We start from the raw sequence: 16,054 nt of genomic DNA, 5'->3' as shown, positions 1-16,054 counted from the left end.
TTGCTTACACTATAATGGTAATAACAAATGCACATAGAAAAACAGATCTCTTAGTATTGTGTTAGATGATTAACCTATCAGTACCATGTGGTGATTTTAACTGTGTCTATACTGATATTAGTTTACCACATTTGAATAACTTTGAATGTTCAAGCCTCCTAGGGTAGGTTTACACTATAATTAAGATCCCACAGCTGGCCCATGCCAGCTGACTCAGGCTCGTGGGTATCGGGCTAAGGAGCTGTTTAACTGCAATGTAGATATTTGGGCTCAGGTGAGGTGGGAGGGTCCCAGAGCCCAGCGTGCAGCCCAAAGCCCTGTGAGCCCTAGTCAGCTGGCATGGACCAGCCATGGGTGTCTTATACTCTTAATGTAACCTTGGGATTAGGTTCACTGTGAAAATGCTGAAGTTCAGGCTGACCAATCACCCACATCAATTTAAATCTCAAAGCCTGAGGTAAGAGTACTTTTTAGGAGCAACAGGAAACAAACATGTTTAAACAGACCTGCAGAAGAGTTCTGTGTAAGCTCAAAAGCTTGTTTCTTTTACCAACAGAAGCTGGTCCAATAAAAGATATTACCTCACCCACCTTGTCTCTTACATGTCTTAACGAGCAGATTATTTACATGAAGGATCAACTGACCCAAAACAATAAAACAAAGCCTACCTCAACAGCTACTGGAAAATTCTAGGCCTATAATGCCTACACTTTAACACTTACAATCAATCCTAATCTTAAGAAAGACCGATAATGTCAAATTACCATGTTTTAACTAGAAAATCAACCAAAGCTACTCAACTGCTAGATGAAAGCTCAGCATTCCATGTGTTCCTGCTGTTTAGACTTCTCATTTCCATAAGGCCTTATGGAGACCTAACTTACCACATGTTCGTGATGCATCTCGTTGACACTGACAACATGTTCTGTGAGCATATTCATTAAGCTGGGGTCTATCAAAACACGACAGTTCAGAACCATTGTAGTGAATATCCTGTGATCTCACAGACCCTTTGAGTAAAATTGAATAGAAAGCATATCAGTATGCGCTATTTGTTTTTGTTCACAATTTTTTATACTTGTGGAGTATTTGAACATTATAGTTCACAAAACGTTCCCATTTGTAGTTTCATAGATTTTAGGACCAGAAAGGCACCTTACGATCATGTGGTCTATCTCTTCAATAACACAGGCCATTGTATTCTTGCACTGAGCCCAAGAAATTGTGCTTCAACTAGAAACTCTTCTAGAAAGACATCTGATCTTGATTTAAAGACTTCAAGTGATTCAGAATATACCACTTTCCTTAGTAAGATCTTCCAATGGTTAATTACCTTCACTAGTAAAAATGTATGCAGTATTCAGTTTGAATATTTTTAGGTTCAGCCACTAGATATTTATTTTGTCTTTATTTGCTACATTACAGAGCCCTCTACTATAAGCAATCTTCACCCCATGTAGTTACTTATGGACGATGGTGAAGTCACCTTTTAAATTTCCCTACAATAAGTTTAACAGATTGAACTCCTTAAAACTCATTATTAGATCAGCCCTCAAATAATTCTGGCAGCTCTTCTATGAACATTCTCCAATTTTTCAATGAATGGCCTCACCCATACCATATACAGAGGTAATATCTCCTACCTGATATTTCCTCTTTATACATCTAAGGATCATTTAAAGTCATTGTTATCTAATTAAAAATATTTTTTTAAATGAGGGCAAAATATCATGCTTTAACTTTGCTCTTATTTTAATGTTAATTTTAAGCAATATGAAAATATGGATGAAATGTTGACAAAATTATTAATTAAAAACATAGCTGATTAAGGCATTTCATTTATCTTTAATAAGTCTATAAATATGGATAAATCCTTAGTGACAAACTTGGGATTTTTTCTTCAATAATATAGTAATATTAGTACTGTAATTTTAAAGCAACAATTCTCTCATTGTACATTTTCTACTCTTTTAAACAGGCTTACATTCACACCGTATAGCCAAAGGCTTGACCATGCAAAGGGATCTCTTGTACTGCACAAACTTGTTCCTCTTAAAACAAAACAAAACAAAAAAATAGCTGGAAACTCACAGCTTTGTTTCTTCTCCATAAACTGTCGCTTACAGTAAATAACACAAAGGATGAGAAGAGCTAAGAGCACTGTGGCCAGTGCACTGCATATAACAGCTGCTAGAGCAGTATCCCGTGGACTGGAAGCAGTTGATGGGATCTTCACAAGATTCACTTTGGTAGTACCTAAAATATAATTAAGCACATAGGTGAGGCATGCTGTGTGGACAGTTTAGGTAAATGAAAATCCAAGAAATATAACTAGAACAGGCTCTTAGCACAGAAGAAAAAAAAAAAGGACTCTCCGTCTGCTAATGTATCAACAGCAAAGTTGTATAACTAAGATTAATATAGCTTATCCTCAGTTGTGTTACTTACCCTCAATTACACTGCCAGGTGCAGACACTTATATAATAGCACAATCCGTTAAATGGGAATATAATGAATTGTGTGGCTCCATACACATAGACACCCTGGTTGTCATGGAGGATTGAACCAGGACCTTTAGCACCAAAACACAGGCCTTTGCTACTTGAGCTACAGGAAAATTTGTCCAGCTTTGAGAAAGTAGCTAATTGTATAGTTAAAGGGACCACCCACAAACAGGAGTCACAGTCACACACTAGGCCATTTTTTTCATGCTCCCCTGTTAAAGAATCTTGTTGTGAGTTAGAGGTCCACAGGAGTTCAAGTCCATTAGAGGCACCATTTTGTCCTACACTTGGTTGCATATGGGACTTTATGTTCACATAGTGATGGTTTGTTATACACAGATTACAATTCTTACAGTCATCGTACTAACAATTTCAGCCATCTTTTTGGTTTTGGGGAAAATGACTATTTTTACATGGCAAAGAGAATAGGAGTTGATTAGTGTCAAAGAGGTCCAATTGCAGTTATGGGAAGTATCTTATATATTGAGGATGTGCCAATTATTGTTTTCATTTTTCATTAAATGCTTTCTTATAACTGCTTAAAAAAGCTTTCTTACAGTGGCTCACTTCAGATCAGCTTATCAATTTCAGCCCACACTGAAATCTACATTAATTCCATAAACTTTCATGAGGAAAAAAACCAGCCCTTTGAGGTTTTATCTGACTGCAAGTTTTTAAAAAGCCCAATAAACCACATTTTATTAACTTATGAAAACATGTAGAATGTGCCTAGTCCTGAAAACATTCTTGGTTAAAACTGAAAGACTATAATTTCCTGAGAAATGATCCATAGTCATAATTTTCAGTTGGGAGATCAAGACCTGCCAGAATACGATGAAATCACTAATCAAGTCTTACATGTAATAGGTTGTTATCCTAAGTTTGCAACATGGTAATAAGAAAGAACAGAATCCTTACATTGTTTGAACTATCAAAGCATATTACTTTTAAAATACATTTTTCTAGACCCAGGCCGGATCTACACTTAAAAGTTAGGTCAACATAGCTCTGGTACTCAGGGGTGTGAGTTTTTCACACCCCTGAGCCCATTAGCTATGCCAATCTAACCCCCAGGAGTAAATATGGCTAGTTTGATGGAAATTGATTCTGTCAACCAAGCAACCACTGCTTGAGAAGGTGAATTATCTACCCCTTCCATCATGAAGCATCTACACGGCATATCTATGGTACCGTAGCTGTGCCGCTGTAGCACCTGTAGCGTAGACATGGCCTGAATATAGTATTTCCAATGTACACATTAGCAGGGTTTCTGGACACCAAGTATTTAAAAAAAAAAAAAAAAGTGAGAGAATCCCAGGCCCTCTTAGATCAGTCATATTAACAATTCTATTGGCCACAAAACAAATCAGTATTACTATTAAACATTATGTTCATTCTGACCAACTGCAAGTCTGCAGAGAACATGCTTTTTGACTAAGAAAACATTGACCTCTAGGCAAATGCTTAATCGCAAGTTTTAAAAACTCCTTAAGGAGTGACCATTTTCTTGGGGCTTCAGGAGGCTTGTAATGGGTGTTATGTCAGGGAAGGAGAGAGGATTTGGCCAGAGTGAGGAGCGGGTCAGGTCAAGGCTCCTGGAACAGAGGTAAGGCTTTTAGTGGAGGAGTAGCTATTGAAAGTCTGGAAATTAATTGTTTTCATATAATTACAACATTCTATTAGGCCTTGAGGCTGCATTAAGAGCTGCTAGTATGGATCTGTGTACTCATGCAGAGTCTTGCTGTAATCAGTTGGACTCTACAGAGAAACAGGGTCCATACTAGGGGACCCCTATGCCAGGCTAGGGTATAAGCCAAAATGTGAGTCTTTCTTGTACCATTGTGTCTTGCCAAAGGATAACAGGGTTTTTTTTAAAAGTCATGTCTCAAAACTCATGTCTATGAAGATGTTCAAGGAATACTACTCCATGAATTTTCCATGCTTACTGATTTTATATGTTGAAACTTTTTCCTTGTACTGAAATCACAGTATTTTCATTATTATGGCACATGGTCTGCCTATTGTTTAGATTTCAGATGATGGGATAAAGGCGTTTCCCTTCAATAGTTTAGAGAAGGGTTATAGAATGTTAGGAACCATTAGAAAAGGGATATATAATAAGACAGAAAATATCATAATGTCACTATATAAATCCATAGTACACCCACACCTTGAATACTGTGTGCAGTTCTGGTTGCCCCATCTCAAAAATGACATATTAGAAATGGAAAAGGTACAGAGAAGGGCAACAAAAATGATAAAGGGTATGGAACAGCTCCCATATGAGGAGAGATTAAAAAGATAGAGACTATTCATCTTGGAAAAGAGATGACTAAGTGGGGATATGATAAAATCATGAACCGTGTGGAGAAAGTGAATAAGGAAGTGTTATTTAGCCTTTCACATAACACAAGAACCACAGGTCACCCAATGAAATTAATAGGCAGCAGGTTTAAAACAAAAGGAAGTACTTCTTCACACAACATACAGTTAATCTGTGGAACTCATTGCCAGGGGATGTTGTGAAGACCAAAACTATACCTGGATTCCATAAAGAATTAGTAAGTTCATGGAGAACAGGTCCATCAATGGCTATTAGCCAAAATGGTCAGGGATGTGACCCCCTCCTCTAGGTGTCCCTAAATCTCTGACTGCCAGATGCTGGGACTGGATCACTTGATGATTGCCTTGTTCTGTTCATTCTCTCTGAAGCATCTGGCATTGGCCACTGTCAGAAGACAGGATACTGGGCTAGATGGACCATTGGTCTGACCCAATTCTTATGTTCTTACACTCTTATTTGAGACCGACAAACTTAATGGCCCAGATTAAGTGAAGCACTGAAGCATGTGATTACTTTTAAGCTTGTGCTTAAATTATAGGATTTAAATACATGCTTAAATGTTTTCTGGGATAGGGATGGATTTAATCACTTGCTTAAAGTTAAGCACATACTTAAGTGCTTTGCTGAACTGGTGCCAATATGCTGTTAAAAAACAACCACCACGGGAAGCGGGAGGGAAGACCCTACAGTGAGATTTTGGAAAGGATACAATGTTGTTGTACATTATTAAAAATAAACTTTAAAAAGGCACTTTATTTCAGAAAAAAAATATTGCATTTAGTTTTCAAACTCTCAGTTCCAGTATATTCTAGGACAAGAATTTCCCAGAATATTAAGAGTGCTTCCTGTACTGATTTCTAGAAGTAAGACTAAATAAAAATTCTTCGCTGGATTAATGAATAATACAATTTAGGTAGAGATGGTGTTTTAAAAACAAACAAACTTTTTCTTAATCCAAGATAATTAAACAGCAATATCTTTGGTAACACTGAACATGTGAATCCCAGCTGTATCACTAAAAGGTCTGCCAATAAACAAAATAGTTGAATTTTTCAGCCAATTTATACTAAGCAACCAGACACTGGACAAAAACTAAAAACACTTCCTTTAAGATTTACTTAGAATTATGGCCTATTACAGTAACTAGAGGAATCAGAATGACTAAAACAAAGTTTTCTTTAGCAGATTAACCATTTGAAACCAGAATTCAGGATTTGGCCATTTTATGTGCCTTCAGTAGATACAGTAATAACTGTCAGCATCAAGGGTACTAAGTTTCAGAATTCTATGCAGTGTACTCCATTAGCCAGATTCATATTGAGTCAAATCATTGTTAACTAGTAGGAGTTGTATTGATTAAAACAATGTTAATTATGGCTTCAGTTAGAGCGAAGTGGCACAGTGCATGATATGCTACATCTTAATGTTTAGGTTAAAACCCTGAATAGACTATAGATAAAAATGAATTCAAATGTCTTAGTCCACATACTGGAATAATAAGGGTGTTGCTGATCAAGACAGAAACGTTGGCATGGCTATAAATAGAAGTTTCCACTTTAGCTGTCCATTCTATATTTGGTTCAAGTGAGTGCTAATAATTTTAGTTTGAAAAGAATTCAATTTGCAAATGTTTAAAACATGAGTCTGCTCATTTAAAGGAGAACAAACAAAATAAACAACACCCCTCCAAGCTCTCTTGCCCTACTCTCCACCAAACAGAAACAACACAAAATTGATAAGACATTACAAGTACTATAAAGAGATAACATCTTTGGAAAAAAGAAATAATCCTGATCATATTTCTGAACCTTCCCACAAATAAAAGATTGACTGCTTTCTCCTGATCTTTGAGTAACGTTATTAAACATGACAAGAGACTGTGGTAAACACTGGAAAGACTGTCTCCTAACATCTGCAAAAGGACAGCTATTTGCGTGCATGGACTAGATCCAAAAGTTCATCATGTCAAACCACATTTTTCAAATATGCTCCAACTGCTGACTTTGAAGCATTTTGTTTCCAAGTTGGTGCCCCACACAGTTTTTCAAAGAAATGTACCAAGAACCCTTGGGGATGGAGGGGAGGGGGGAATACAACTGTACACATATTCATCATTTGTTGAGAAATCTTGCAATACTTGTTTATAAATAGAAAACTTTAGAACTTAATTTCTTCTTTTTCAAGCCCACTTCTATCACAATACATATTTTTAAATGACTCCAATTGTTGACAGAGTCAGTGTACAGATAGGACACAGCATCTTCTGGGTGCTATTTGAATATTAAAAGATTTTTTAAAAGGCTTTATATACTTAAACCTACCTAAACTGAAATAGGGACACAAAAATATGTCTCTCCACATGTAAATCTAGAACATCCAGAAAAATCCAGTGGCAAAGAGACTATATAATTGTTAATGTGGATATAACGTTGGCACCAATGACTTGTTTGGGATTTTTTGTTTCTAGGGGCTCATTTTGCATCTTCTGATACCTGAGGACGTTTACAGCCCATCTATTTTTTCAAGGACTTTCATATTTCCTTCATTTTGTTGCAGGGCTGCCATCCCTTGAATTAAAGTCGTGTCATGTTTACACGAGGACTTGGTAGGATACCATGCAGAGCAGAAACAGTTATTTTTTTACTTCATATTTGGGTTTGATTTGTACTTAGGGCCAAAAAGTTTTATGAACAAGGATTGAGTATTTTGGGATGGTTTTCTGTTCAGATCCAAATATGAACCATAGCCTTAAAGCTTATGTAAATCCTTTCCAAAATGTATTCAAGGTATCCAATAACTTCTTCCTTTGAAAAGCTTGCCAATCTTACTCTATTTCTTGTGCTCTGATACTAGGACATTTATTTTTATTAGTATTACTTTAACTATTTAAAATCTTTAATGTACTAGAATAGGTTGAATATTAACCATTTAAAATTTGGCTGCAGCCAAGATAAAAATCAGAGGATTACAATCCACACTCAAATTTCAGAATATTCACCTTTTCCTTGAAGTCTCTATTTCATGGTAGGATAACAGATTCAGATCCTGTACTTCAAAGTTCTCATTTCATAGAGGTCTGTAGAGTCCATATATATTTCTACAATGTATGCTTGTATTATCATGTGTGCGCATTTAGTTCAACAATCACTCTACTGAGAGATTAAATTTCATATGATTTCTTATACAATATGACTGCCTGAGAGAGGGGAAAAAAGACTTATTTGTTGAAGTGTTTTCTTCAGCATTTAAGAATGGTGGGCAGTATTAGGCTAATAGACTTGCTATTGGATAAGTTTTCTATGTTCTTAGAAAATATCAGCTAAAGCCAATATTTATAACTAGTTCAAAAATATCAGTTTAATCAATAAATTGCACACACAAAAGTAGATAAGGCATTATTAGTTCTAAATATGTAATCAATAGGACATGAATAGACTCAGACTAATAAGATTCAAAGTGCTTACAAAACTATAGACTGAAAGTCTTCAGAAATCACAAATATTTATTTTGGTTGATAAAAATGTACACAGTTGTTACAGTTTTAATTAGAAAAGATTTTCCTGCAAAAACAAAAGGATACAGTATAAGCTAAATAGAACTGTACATGATGGACGGGTCTGATTCTGTATTCCTTACTCGAGTAATCCTCACACAAAATTAAGAGGGCTGCTTGCATTAGAGGGCTAGATTGGCAACTTGATGTGCCAGTCCTTTCCTGGCACAGCTATCTCCTCCTTTGCACTGGGTCAACTGCACTGGCTGGCATATGGAAAGGAGGGATGAAGACAAAACTTGCATGGGTATATAGGATGGCTCATGACTGAGCTGAGAAAGATTACTCATAAGAGTTGCAAAACTGCAGCTCAACATTGTAACTGCAAAGAGTTGTAACAATTAGATTATTAACTATAACTAATATTCTATGTAGTACTCATCATTCAAAGAGGAAAACATGCTTTAAAAAGGGACCTGTGCTGTTATTGTATTGCTTTAAAGATTTTTTGCAATGCTGAAGATAGTAAAGGTGTTGTTTAGTTTCCTCACTTCTGACTATTAACAGGATATTTGCTTTATTATCAATATCACAATACACTACACTTTCTTGAAAGTTATGGTTTACTCTTAATTTTTGTCCACTCTCCATCTAGATAGCTTTGTACAACAGATAATTTATTGTAGTTGAAATACAAATAGTTCAATTTATAAATATGACTGATGAATCTGAATGTCAGCTGTATTTATGGCCTTTTGCCTCCCCACTTTTTTTTGTCTTTATTGACTCATCAATCTCAGATCAAAATGAAACTCTTGTGGTGTTCAAATAATTTAGCTCCTACAGAAAGCTGGAATTTCCCAGTCAAAACATTCCATTGCTGATGATTGGATTCAGTACAATTATTGAGCAAACAGGTCCTTCCCTCCGTCTTTCCTTCTTGGGCTGCATCTGAATTAAGATTTCTTTCCATACTAGCTGAAATTCACCAGATAGGCAAAACTAGATTATTTGTAAGATTAGACTAATTAAAAAAGAGTCATGAGGCATTTAATTTTTTAAGACAAAAGTTAGACACTGTGAGGAATGATCACATGAAAATTCAAGAGGTAGATCAGTTACTTCTGAGTTAAGAGAATTAAGCAAAAATACGATACATGAATCCAGCAATTTTCAGATTTATCTTCACATGAATTTGAATGTAAGAATAAAGAAAACACATAAAATGGCTGCTACCATATGATACCTTCCTGTTGATCTCAGACATGCATGTACCTGCACCTCCTTTGGTGGCCAAATTTTTACTTTTTATCTTGTGGATTCAGAGGCCTGAGAGCTGATGAATCTAAGGAAGAATAGTAACAGGCCAATATGGCTCTACCAGGAACTTTTTAATGGCCTGAAAATCAATAAGGAATTGTACAAAAAGTTGAAACGTAGACGAATTGCTAAGGATCAGTACAAAATAATAGCATAAGCATGTAGAAACAAAATCAGAAAGCCTAAAGCACAAAATGAGTTTCACCTAGCAAGGGACATCAAAAGCAATAAGAATAGGTTCTTTAAATACATTAGGAACAAGAGAAAGATGAAGGAAAGTACAGGTCCTCTACTTAAGTGGGGAAGGAGAGCTAATAACTGATTACATCAAGAAAGCAGAGGTGTTTAATGCCTATTTTGCTTGTCTTCAATAATAAGGTTAATAGTGATCAGATACTCAACACAATATTAATAACATGGGGGAAGGAATGCAAGCCAAAAAAGGGGAAGAACACTTTGAAGAATATTTATACAAAATAGATGTATTCAAGTTGGCAGAGCCTGATCAAATGCATCCTACTGTAATCAAGGAACTAACTGAAGCAATCACAGAACCATTAGCAATTACCTTTGAGAACTCCTGGAGGATGGGCGAAGACCTGAAAGACTGAAGGGTAAACATTGTATCTATCTTTAAAAATGAGAACAAAGAGGACTCGGGGAATTATAGACCAGTCAGATTAACTTCAATACCTGGAAAGAACAAATTATTCAAAAAAACCAAAACAAACCAACAGAACAATTTGTAAGCACCTGGAGGATAATAGAATTTTAAGGAATAGCCAGCATGGATTTGTCAAGAACAAATTACGCTAAATCAATCTAATTTCTTTCTTTGACAGGGTTACTGCGGAAGTGGATAGGGAGGAGGCAGTATATGTGATAAATCTTGATTTTAGTATGCCTTTTGAAACAGTTCCACATGACATTCTTATAAGCAAACTAGGGAAATATGGTGTAGATGAAATAACTATAAAGTGGGTGCACAATTGGTTGAGAGACTGTACTCAATGACAGGTTTCAGAGTAGCAGCCGTGTTAGTCTGTATCCACAAAAAGAAAAGGAGTACTTGTGGCACCTTAGAGACTAACAAATTTATTTGAGCATAAGCTTTCGTGAGTTACAGCATCCGATGAAGTGAGCTGTAGCTCACGAAAGCTTATGCTCAAATAAATTTGTTAGTCTCTAAGGTGCCACAAGTACTCCTTTTCTTTTTGTACTCAATGAGTAGTTCTTAACGGTTTGCTGTCAAACTGGGAGGGAATTATCTAGTAGGGTCCTGCAGGGGTCAATCCTGGGTCTGATACTATTCAATATTTTCATTAATGATTTGGATAATGGGGTGGAGAGTATGCTTATAAAATCTGCAGGTGACACCAAACTGGGAGGGGTTGCAAGCACGTTGGAAGACAGAATTAAAATTCAAAGCAACCTTGACAAATTGGATTATTGGTCTGAAATTAAATTCACAACTTCAAAATGGGGAATAAATGGCTAGGTGGTAGTATTGCTGAAAAGGATTTGGGGACTATAGTGGATAATAAATTGAATGAGAGTCAACAATGTTATGCAGCTGTGAAAAGGCTGATATTATTCTGGGGTGTATTAAGAAGAGTGTAGTATATAAGACATGGGAGGTAATTATCTCACAGTACTCGGCCCTGGTGAGGCCTCACCTGGAGTACTGAGTTCAATTTTGAGCACCACACTTCAGGAAAGATGTAGACAATTGGAGAGAGGCCAGAGGAGAGCAACAAAAGTGATAAAAAGGTTCAGACAGCCTAACATATGAGAAATGGTTTAAAACTGGGCATGTTTAGTCTTGAGAAAAGAAGACTGAGGGGGAACGTGATAACAGCCTTCAAATATGTTACGGGCTCTTATAAAGAGGAGGTGATCAATTGTTCTCCATGTCCACTGAAGATAGGACAAGCAGTAATGGGCTAATCTGCAGCAAAAGAGATTTAGGTTAGATATTACAAAAAACTAGCTAAATATAAGGGTATTTAAGCTCTGGAGTAGGATTCCAAAGGAGGCTGAGGAATCCCCATAATAGGAGGTTATTAAAAGCAGGTTGGACAAACACCTGCCAGGTATGGTATAGATTTACTTGGTCCTGCACAGCACAGGGGGCTGGACTTGATGTTACTTCTCAACGTCTCTTCCAGCCCTATATTTCTATGATTCTAGAAACAAAGTGGATTAATTATATCTCTAAAAGGAATCAGATTCATGTTGTTAATACTGCTATTATGTCAACAAAGTTTTGTACCTAGGCTGAAACCCTACATCATCATTCATGGCATCTTTAATTTTAACTGAATTAAGAAATGTTCATTCTCAGTACACAAGCAGCTAAATCATTCTTTCCCCCTTCTATTGTATTTTTCAAAGATTATCATAACATACAATAAAAATTAAAAATCCAGACAAAAGCACCACACAATACACAGAAAACAACAATACCACATTAGGCGTACAAAGAGAAATGGGTTTGACTAGTCAAAGCACTTACATGGATAGTTTTAAAATAGGAATAACAGCATCATACCACTTCAGCAGGATGTTGTGAAGATAAATTCATTAATAATTTTGAAGTCCTTGCATATTTTGGTGAAAGCAGCAAAGAAAAGCCCATAAATAAGTTATTAATTTTGTATTCTGTGCAGGGTTTGTATGGAGTATGGTAAATAAAGCCTGGGGTCAAGCATGGAATGATGAAAATAAAAAGAAATATTGAATTACAGACCATTCTGTGCTCTCTGCCCAGTCTGTGCACTAAATGAGGCAGAGGTCCTGTGGAAAAAGACCATGTGATACTGGAATTAAAACTGTATTGTAATGCATATGTACAAGGGAGCCAAATTAAGGGTCCATGGACAAACTGAGTACTGGCATTTCCTAACTTTGGTGTGCTTGACTTCACCCCCTTAATGTTCTTTGAAAGTAGTTCAATTTTGTACATAATAATTTCATCAAAGAACACTGGGAAATTTATTTGCTAAGTGGGTTGAAAGGAAAAAGAAAAATAATCAAACTACAAAATTATTTTTTCTCATAAAATTCCTCAATCTCCTGCAATTTCACATCAAGGAATAAAAAAAGGTAAACTAAAGTATAAGGGATGAGGAAGACTAAGTATAAGAAAGAACAATAAAATCACTGTTTGTCAAATTTGCAACCTGCTTCAAACTCATCTCTAAATTTCCACATGACACTTTTACATATATTTTTATTAGAACTACAAAAATATGTGTTTATTAGTTTTGTGCATGTAAGATTATCGGCTGCTTTTTGAAAATTTGGTCCTACTTTTTTTTGGTAGTAAAAGCTGCATTTTCTGCACTAGAAGAAATTCATAGAATACTATTACAGTCACAGAAGGTTACACCCAATATGGTCCTCACTAAAATATGGATATGCCAATATAGTAAAAGGCAAAAGTTAAGTGAATCTTAATCTCATTCACAATAATTTCCAAAATTTAAACCCACATTATTATGACAATAATATCTTCTACAAGGAGAAAGAATCTGTAATGACAATGAAGAGAGGAAAAAGTGAGAGTGCTTTCAGGTTCAAATTCAAGATGTTTTTTAAAATAAGACACTAGAACAAAGAGATAATAGCATTTCCTACAAAACTTGTCTGGATCTGATATGAAGAAACTGAAATCTAGCAAGAGAGCATTTAGCTTCTTAAAATATATAAACCCTCTGGAAAAGTATTCCTCTTTTTCTCCCCAGTAAAGCAAAAGGATGTAATCAAAGTGACAAGGTAATGCTTGCATACCACAGGGGTCTTCGAGGAATTTTTAATATTAATTTCACAGGAATATAAAATGCTTTTGTGATTTTCAAAAGACATTTGAATGTCTTGGTTAAATTAGCTTCCAATAATAGAGACTACCACATTCTGCTATTTCAGTAAATCTTAATATTCTCATACTGAAATTCTCAGACAGAATTACAATAATATAACAGAGCATTGGCCTTTATCTGTAGCTTGAGCATTATTACTTAAATTTTCAGGACCAGATTATGAAGTCTGTACTCACACATTGCTGAGTAGTCCCACTCCTGTGAATAACTACTCACTGCTGTGAGAAATGGCCCCACAGTCTAACCTTCAATGTCTAGGACTATGTCCCACTACAGGGATTCAGCTCTGCAATTATGCTCTTTCTGTCTGTTTGGGAAGAAATCTTTTAGAGAGCCCTTGCCAGTGGAACTAGTTCCAGTGAACCCCCAGGCCTCATTTTTATCAATCTTCAGGACACAAAATTGGGCTCACCTGTTTATGCAAGCTTACTCATGGTATTGACTACTAAACAAAGAGCTCTACTTTTATTATATATTCTTTACAGTAAGAAGCTAATAACGCAAACAGTTTAAGATTAATACATGTAATCAGAATATTACATCAACAGAGATTAAAAAACTAAGTAATCCACACAACATTCCACTGAAGTAGTTAAGCATTATCTTCACTTTACAGCTCAAGAAACTGAGGCAGAGAAGTGAGGTGACTAACCCCATAACAGACAGTGAATCAGCATCAGAGCTGACATTTGAAATCAGTATTTTCTGGCTCCCTATTTGTCACATTAATACCTATCCCTTTTTGTCCCTTTCTACTTTACACCATGTTAGCAATATTGGGACTCTGGCTGCCAATGGCATTTTAAACAGCAAGTCTAGCAGAAACACAGACTGATTCATAGTTATCCCACATCTTGTACAGTCACCAGCACAGACACCAATCCCATATTGATTGGCATAATTCTAAATTCACTTTGTAGTGGTATAAATGATGATGACTTGGATCTACTGTGCTTAAAAAGCCAGTTGCAGCTGGCAACCCAGCTGGGCTGAGACTGCCCATATTACTAATACAGGTGGAGATGAACTGATATTATCAATGGTTGAAAAATTTTCTGTAATTTCCTTATTGTAAATGAGGCCTTTATATGTGGTTGGTTAAACCTAATACTCTCAGGCTAACCATAGAATTGAAAAATTATATCAAAACCTTTCCAATGGTCAAAGTTGTGAAATTAGGAATTGTTTAAAAAAACTGCACACAGCCTTAACTACAGCATTCTGACCAGATATTTTTCCAGATAACCCCAAATAAAACACTACACATCAAAATTCTACAGAAAAATCTCTTTAATTTATTGCGATTCATGGTATAGTTAAATCTGATCAACATGAGTCAAACTAAATAATAAGCATGTAGATCCAATACCAGCAATCAGTTTTTTAATGACCGTTAGCTAGTGTAAGATTGCTCACAAATTAAGAATATTGTATTCTACAATCAAAGCAATTGCATTCATGAATGAATATGAATTCTGTAGGTGGACTGTAGGGTAAGAGACGTTAATAAATAAACATATAAGAAAGAACACAGGCACTGATACTTATTCAATACAGGTCAATCATTGGCCCCTTCTCTGTAACTGAGGAATTTCAAGTTCATTTAAAGCTAGTGTAATTGAGCCAACCATCTCCACCATTAAAGAGTAATGATTAAGTTAAATTTCTTGCAGACACACAGTACTTAAAACAAACATTCAGAGTGCCTCTGGCAAAGAGAAATACTAATTATAGGATTGACTCATGAGATGAAAGGTTGCACAAGTCACTACTAGAAACAGAAACAGGTAAGCTATTGAGAAGAAATTATTGAAATTCTCATACTTGGTAGTTAAACAGAGCATTTCATTTTGTAACTGTATTCACTCGTTTCAAGATTCAAAATGAAAATATTTGCATGCTGCTATATTTTTATACGTGAACATAAATTACAAATGCATACTGTAATTACAAAGTCCTGCTGTATGCCAAAGAAATTCTTAACCAAAGAAAAGAATGAACTTCCTAAAATGAGCTTTTATATTGCAAAAATAAAATTATACAGAGAGGCTTTCAAAGTATATTTGGTCACACACAGCTCTATTCATTTATTTATTTAAACAAAATAAGGTCTTAAAAATGGATATTTAAGGATTCATTGCATAGTGAGGCTTCTAAGCTTCAGTTCCAATAATTTAAAAGGAATCATAAAAGAAACACGTCATTAAGGCCCCAAACATCTGTGGGGAAGGATACGCAAGCTCAAAAATAGTTTTGTATTTCAAACTGAAGTTTCCACTGGGATTAGCAGACAGGATTGCCAGCTGGGAGTTAGAACAAAGATATGAAACTTGGGCTCCTGCCCTATACATTACTGACTCGCTTTAACCTTTTGAATGCCAGACAAGCCCAATCAACAGCAGAAGAATCTTGTACTGGACATTCGTGAAACAAACAGAATCTGACTCAATTTTTTTAAGATTAGTTGACATTTCAATTTCAGTGTGCATCACAATCTATACATTTATTGTTA

At 35.7% G+C, this 16,054-nt stretch overlaps 1 protein-coding gene across 8 annotated transcripts in view; it reads right to left on the bottom strand.

The window, feature by feature from the left end:
• Positions 1-16,054, bottom strand: part of TNFRSF19 (TNF receptor superfamily member 19) — a 123,954-nt gene that overhangs the window by 12,910 nt on the left and 94,990 nt on the right. For all 8 annotated transcript variants that reach the window (XM_073340005.1, XM_073340029.1, XM_073339997.1 and 5 more), the window contains 2 exons: positions 2,092-2,256; positions 885-1,010 (listed from right to left, as the gene is read on the bottom strand). In XM_073340005.1, coding sequence (XP_073196106.1) covers positions 885-1,010; positions 2,092-2,256 — 291 coding nt within the window. The remainder of the gene's footprint in view (positions 1-884; positions 1,011-2,091; positions 2,257-16,054) is intronic.

The sequence above is a fragment of the Lepidochelys kempii genome, chromosome 1 (assembly GCF_965140265.1).
Source record: "Lepidochelys kempii isolate rLepKem1 chromosome 1, rLepKem1.hap2, whole genome shotgun sequence".
NCBI classification, from domain to species: domain Eukaryota; kingdom Metazoa; phylum Chordata; order Testudines; family Cheloniidae; genus Lepidochelys; species Lepidochelys kempii.
Note: the sequence above shows the minus strand (reverse complement) of the source record. Positions and strands in the feature narration are given on the sequence as shown.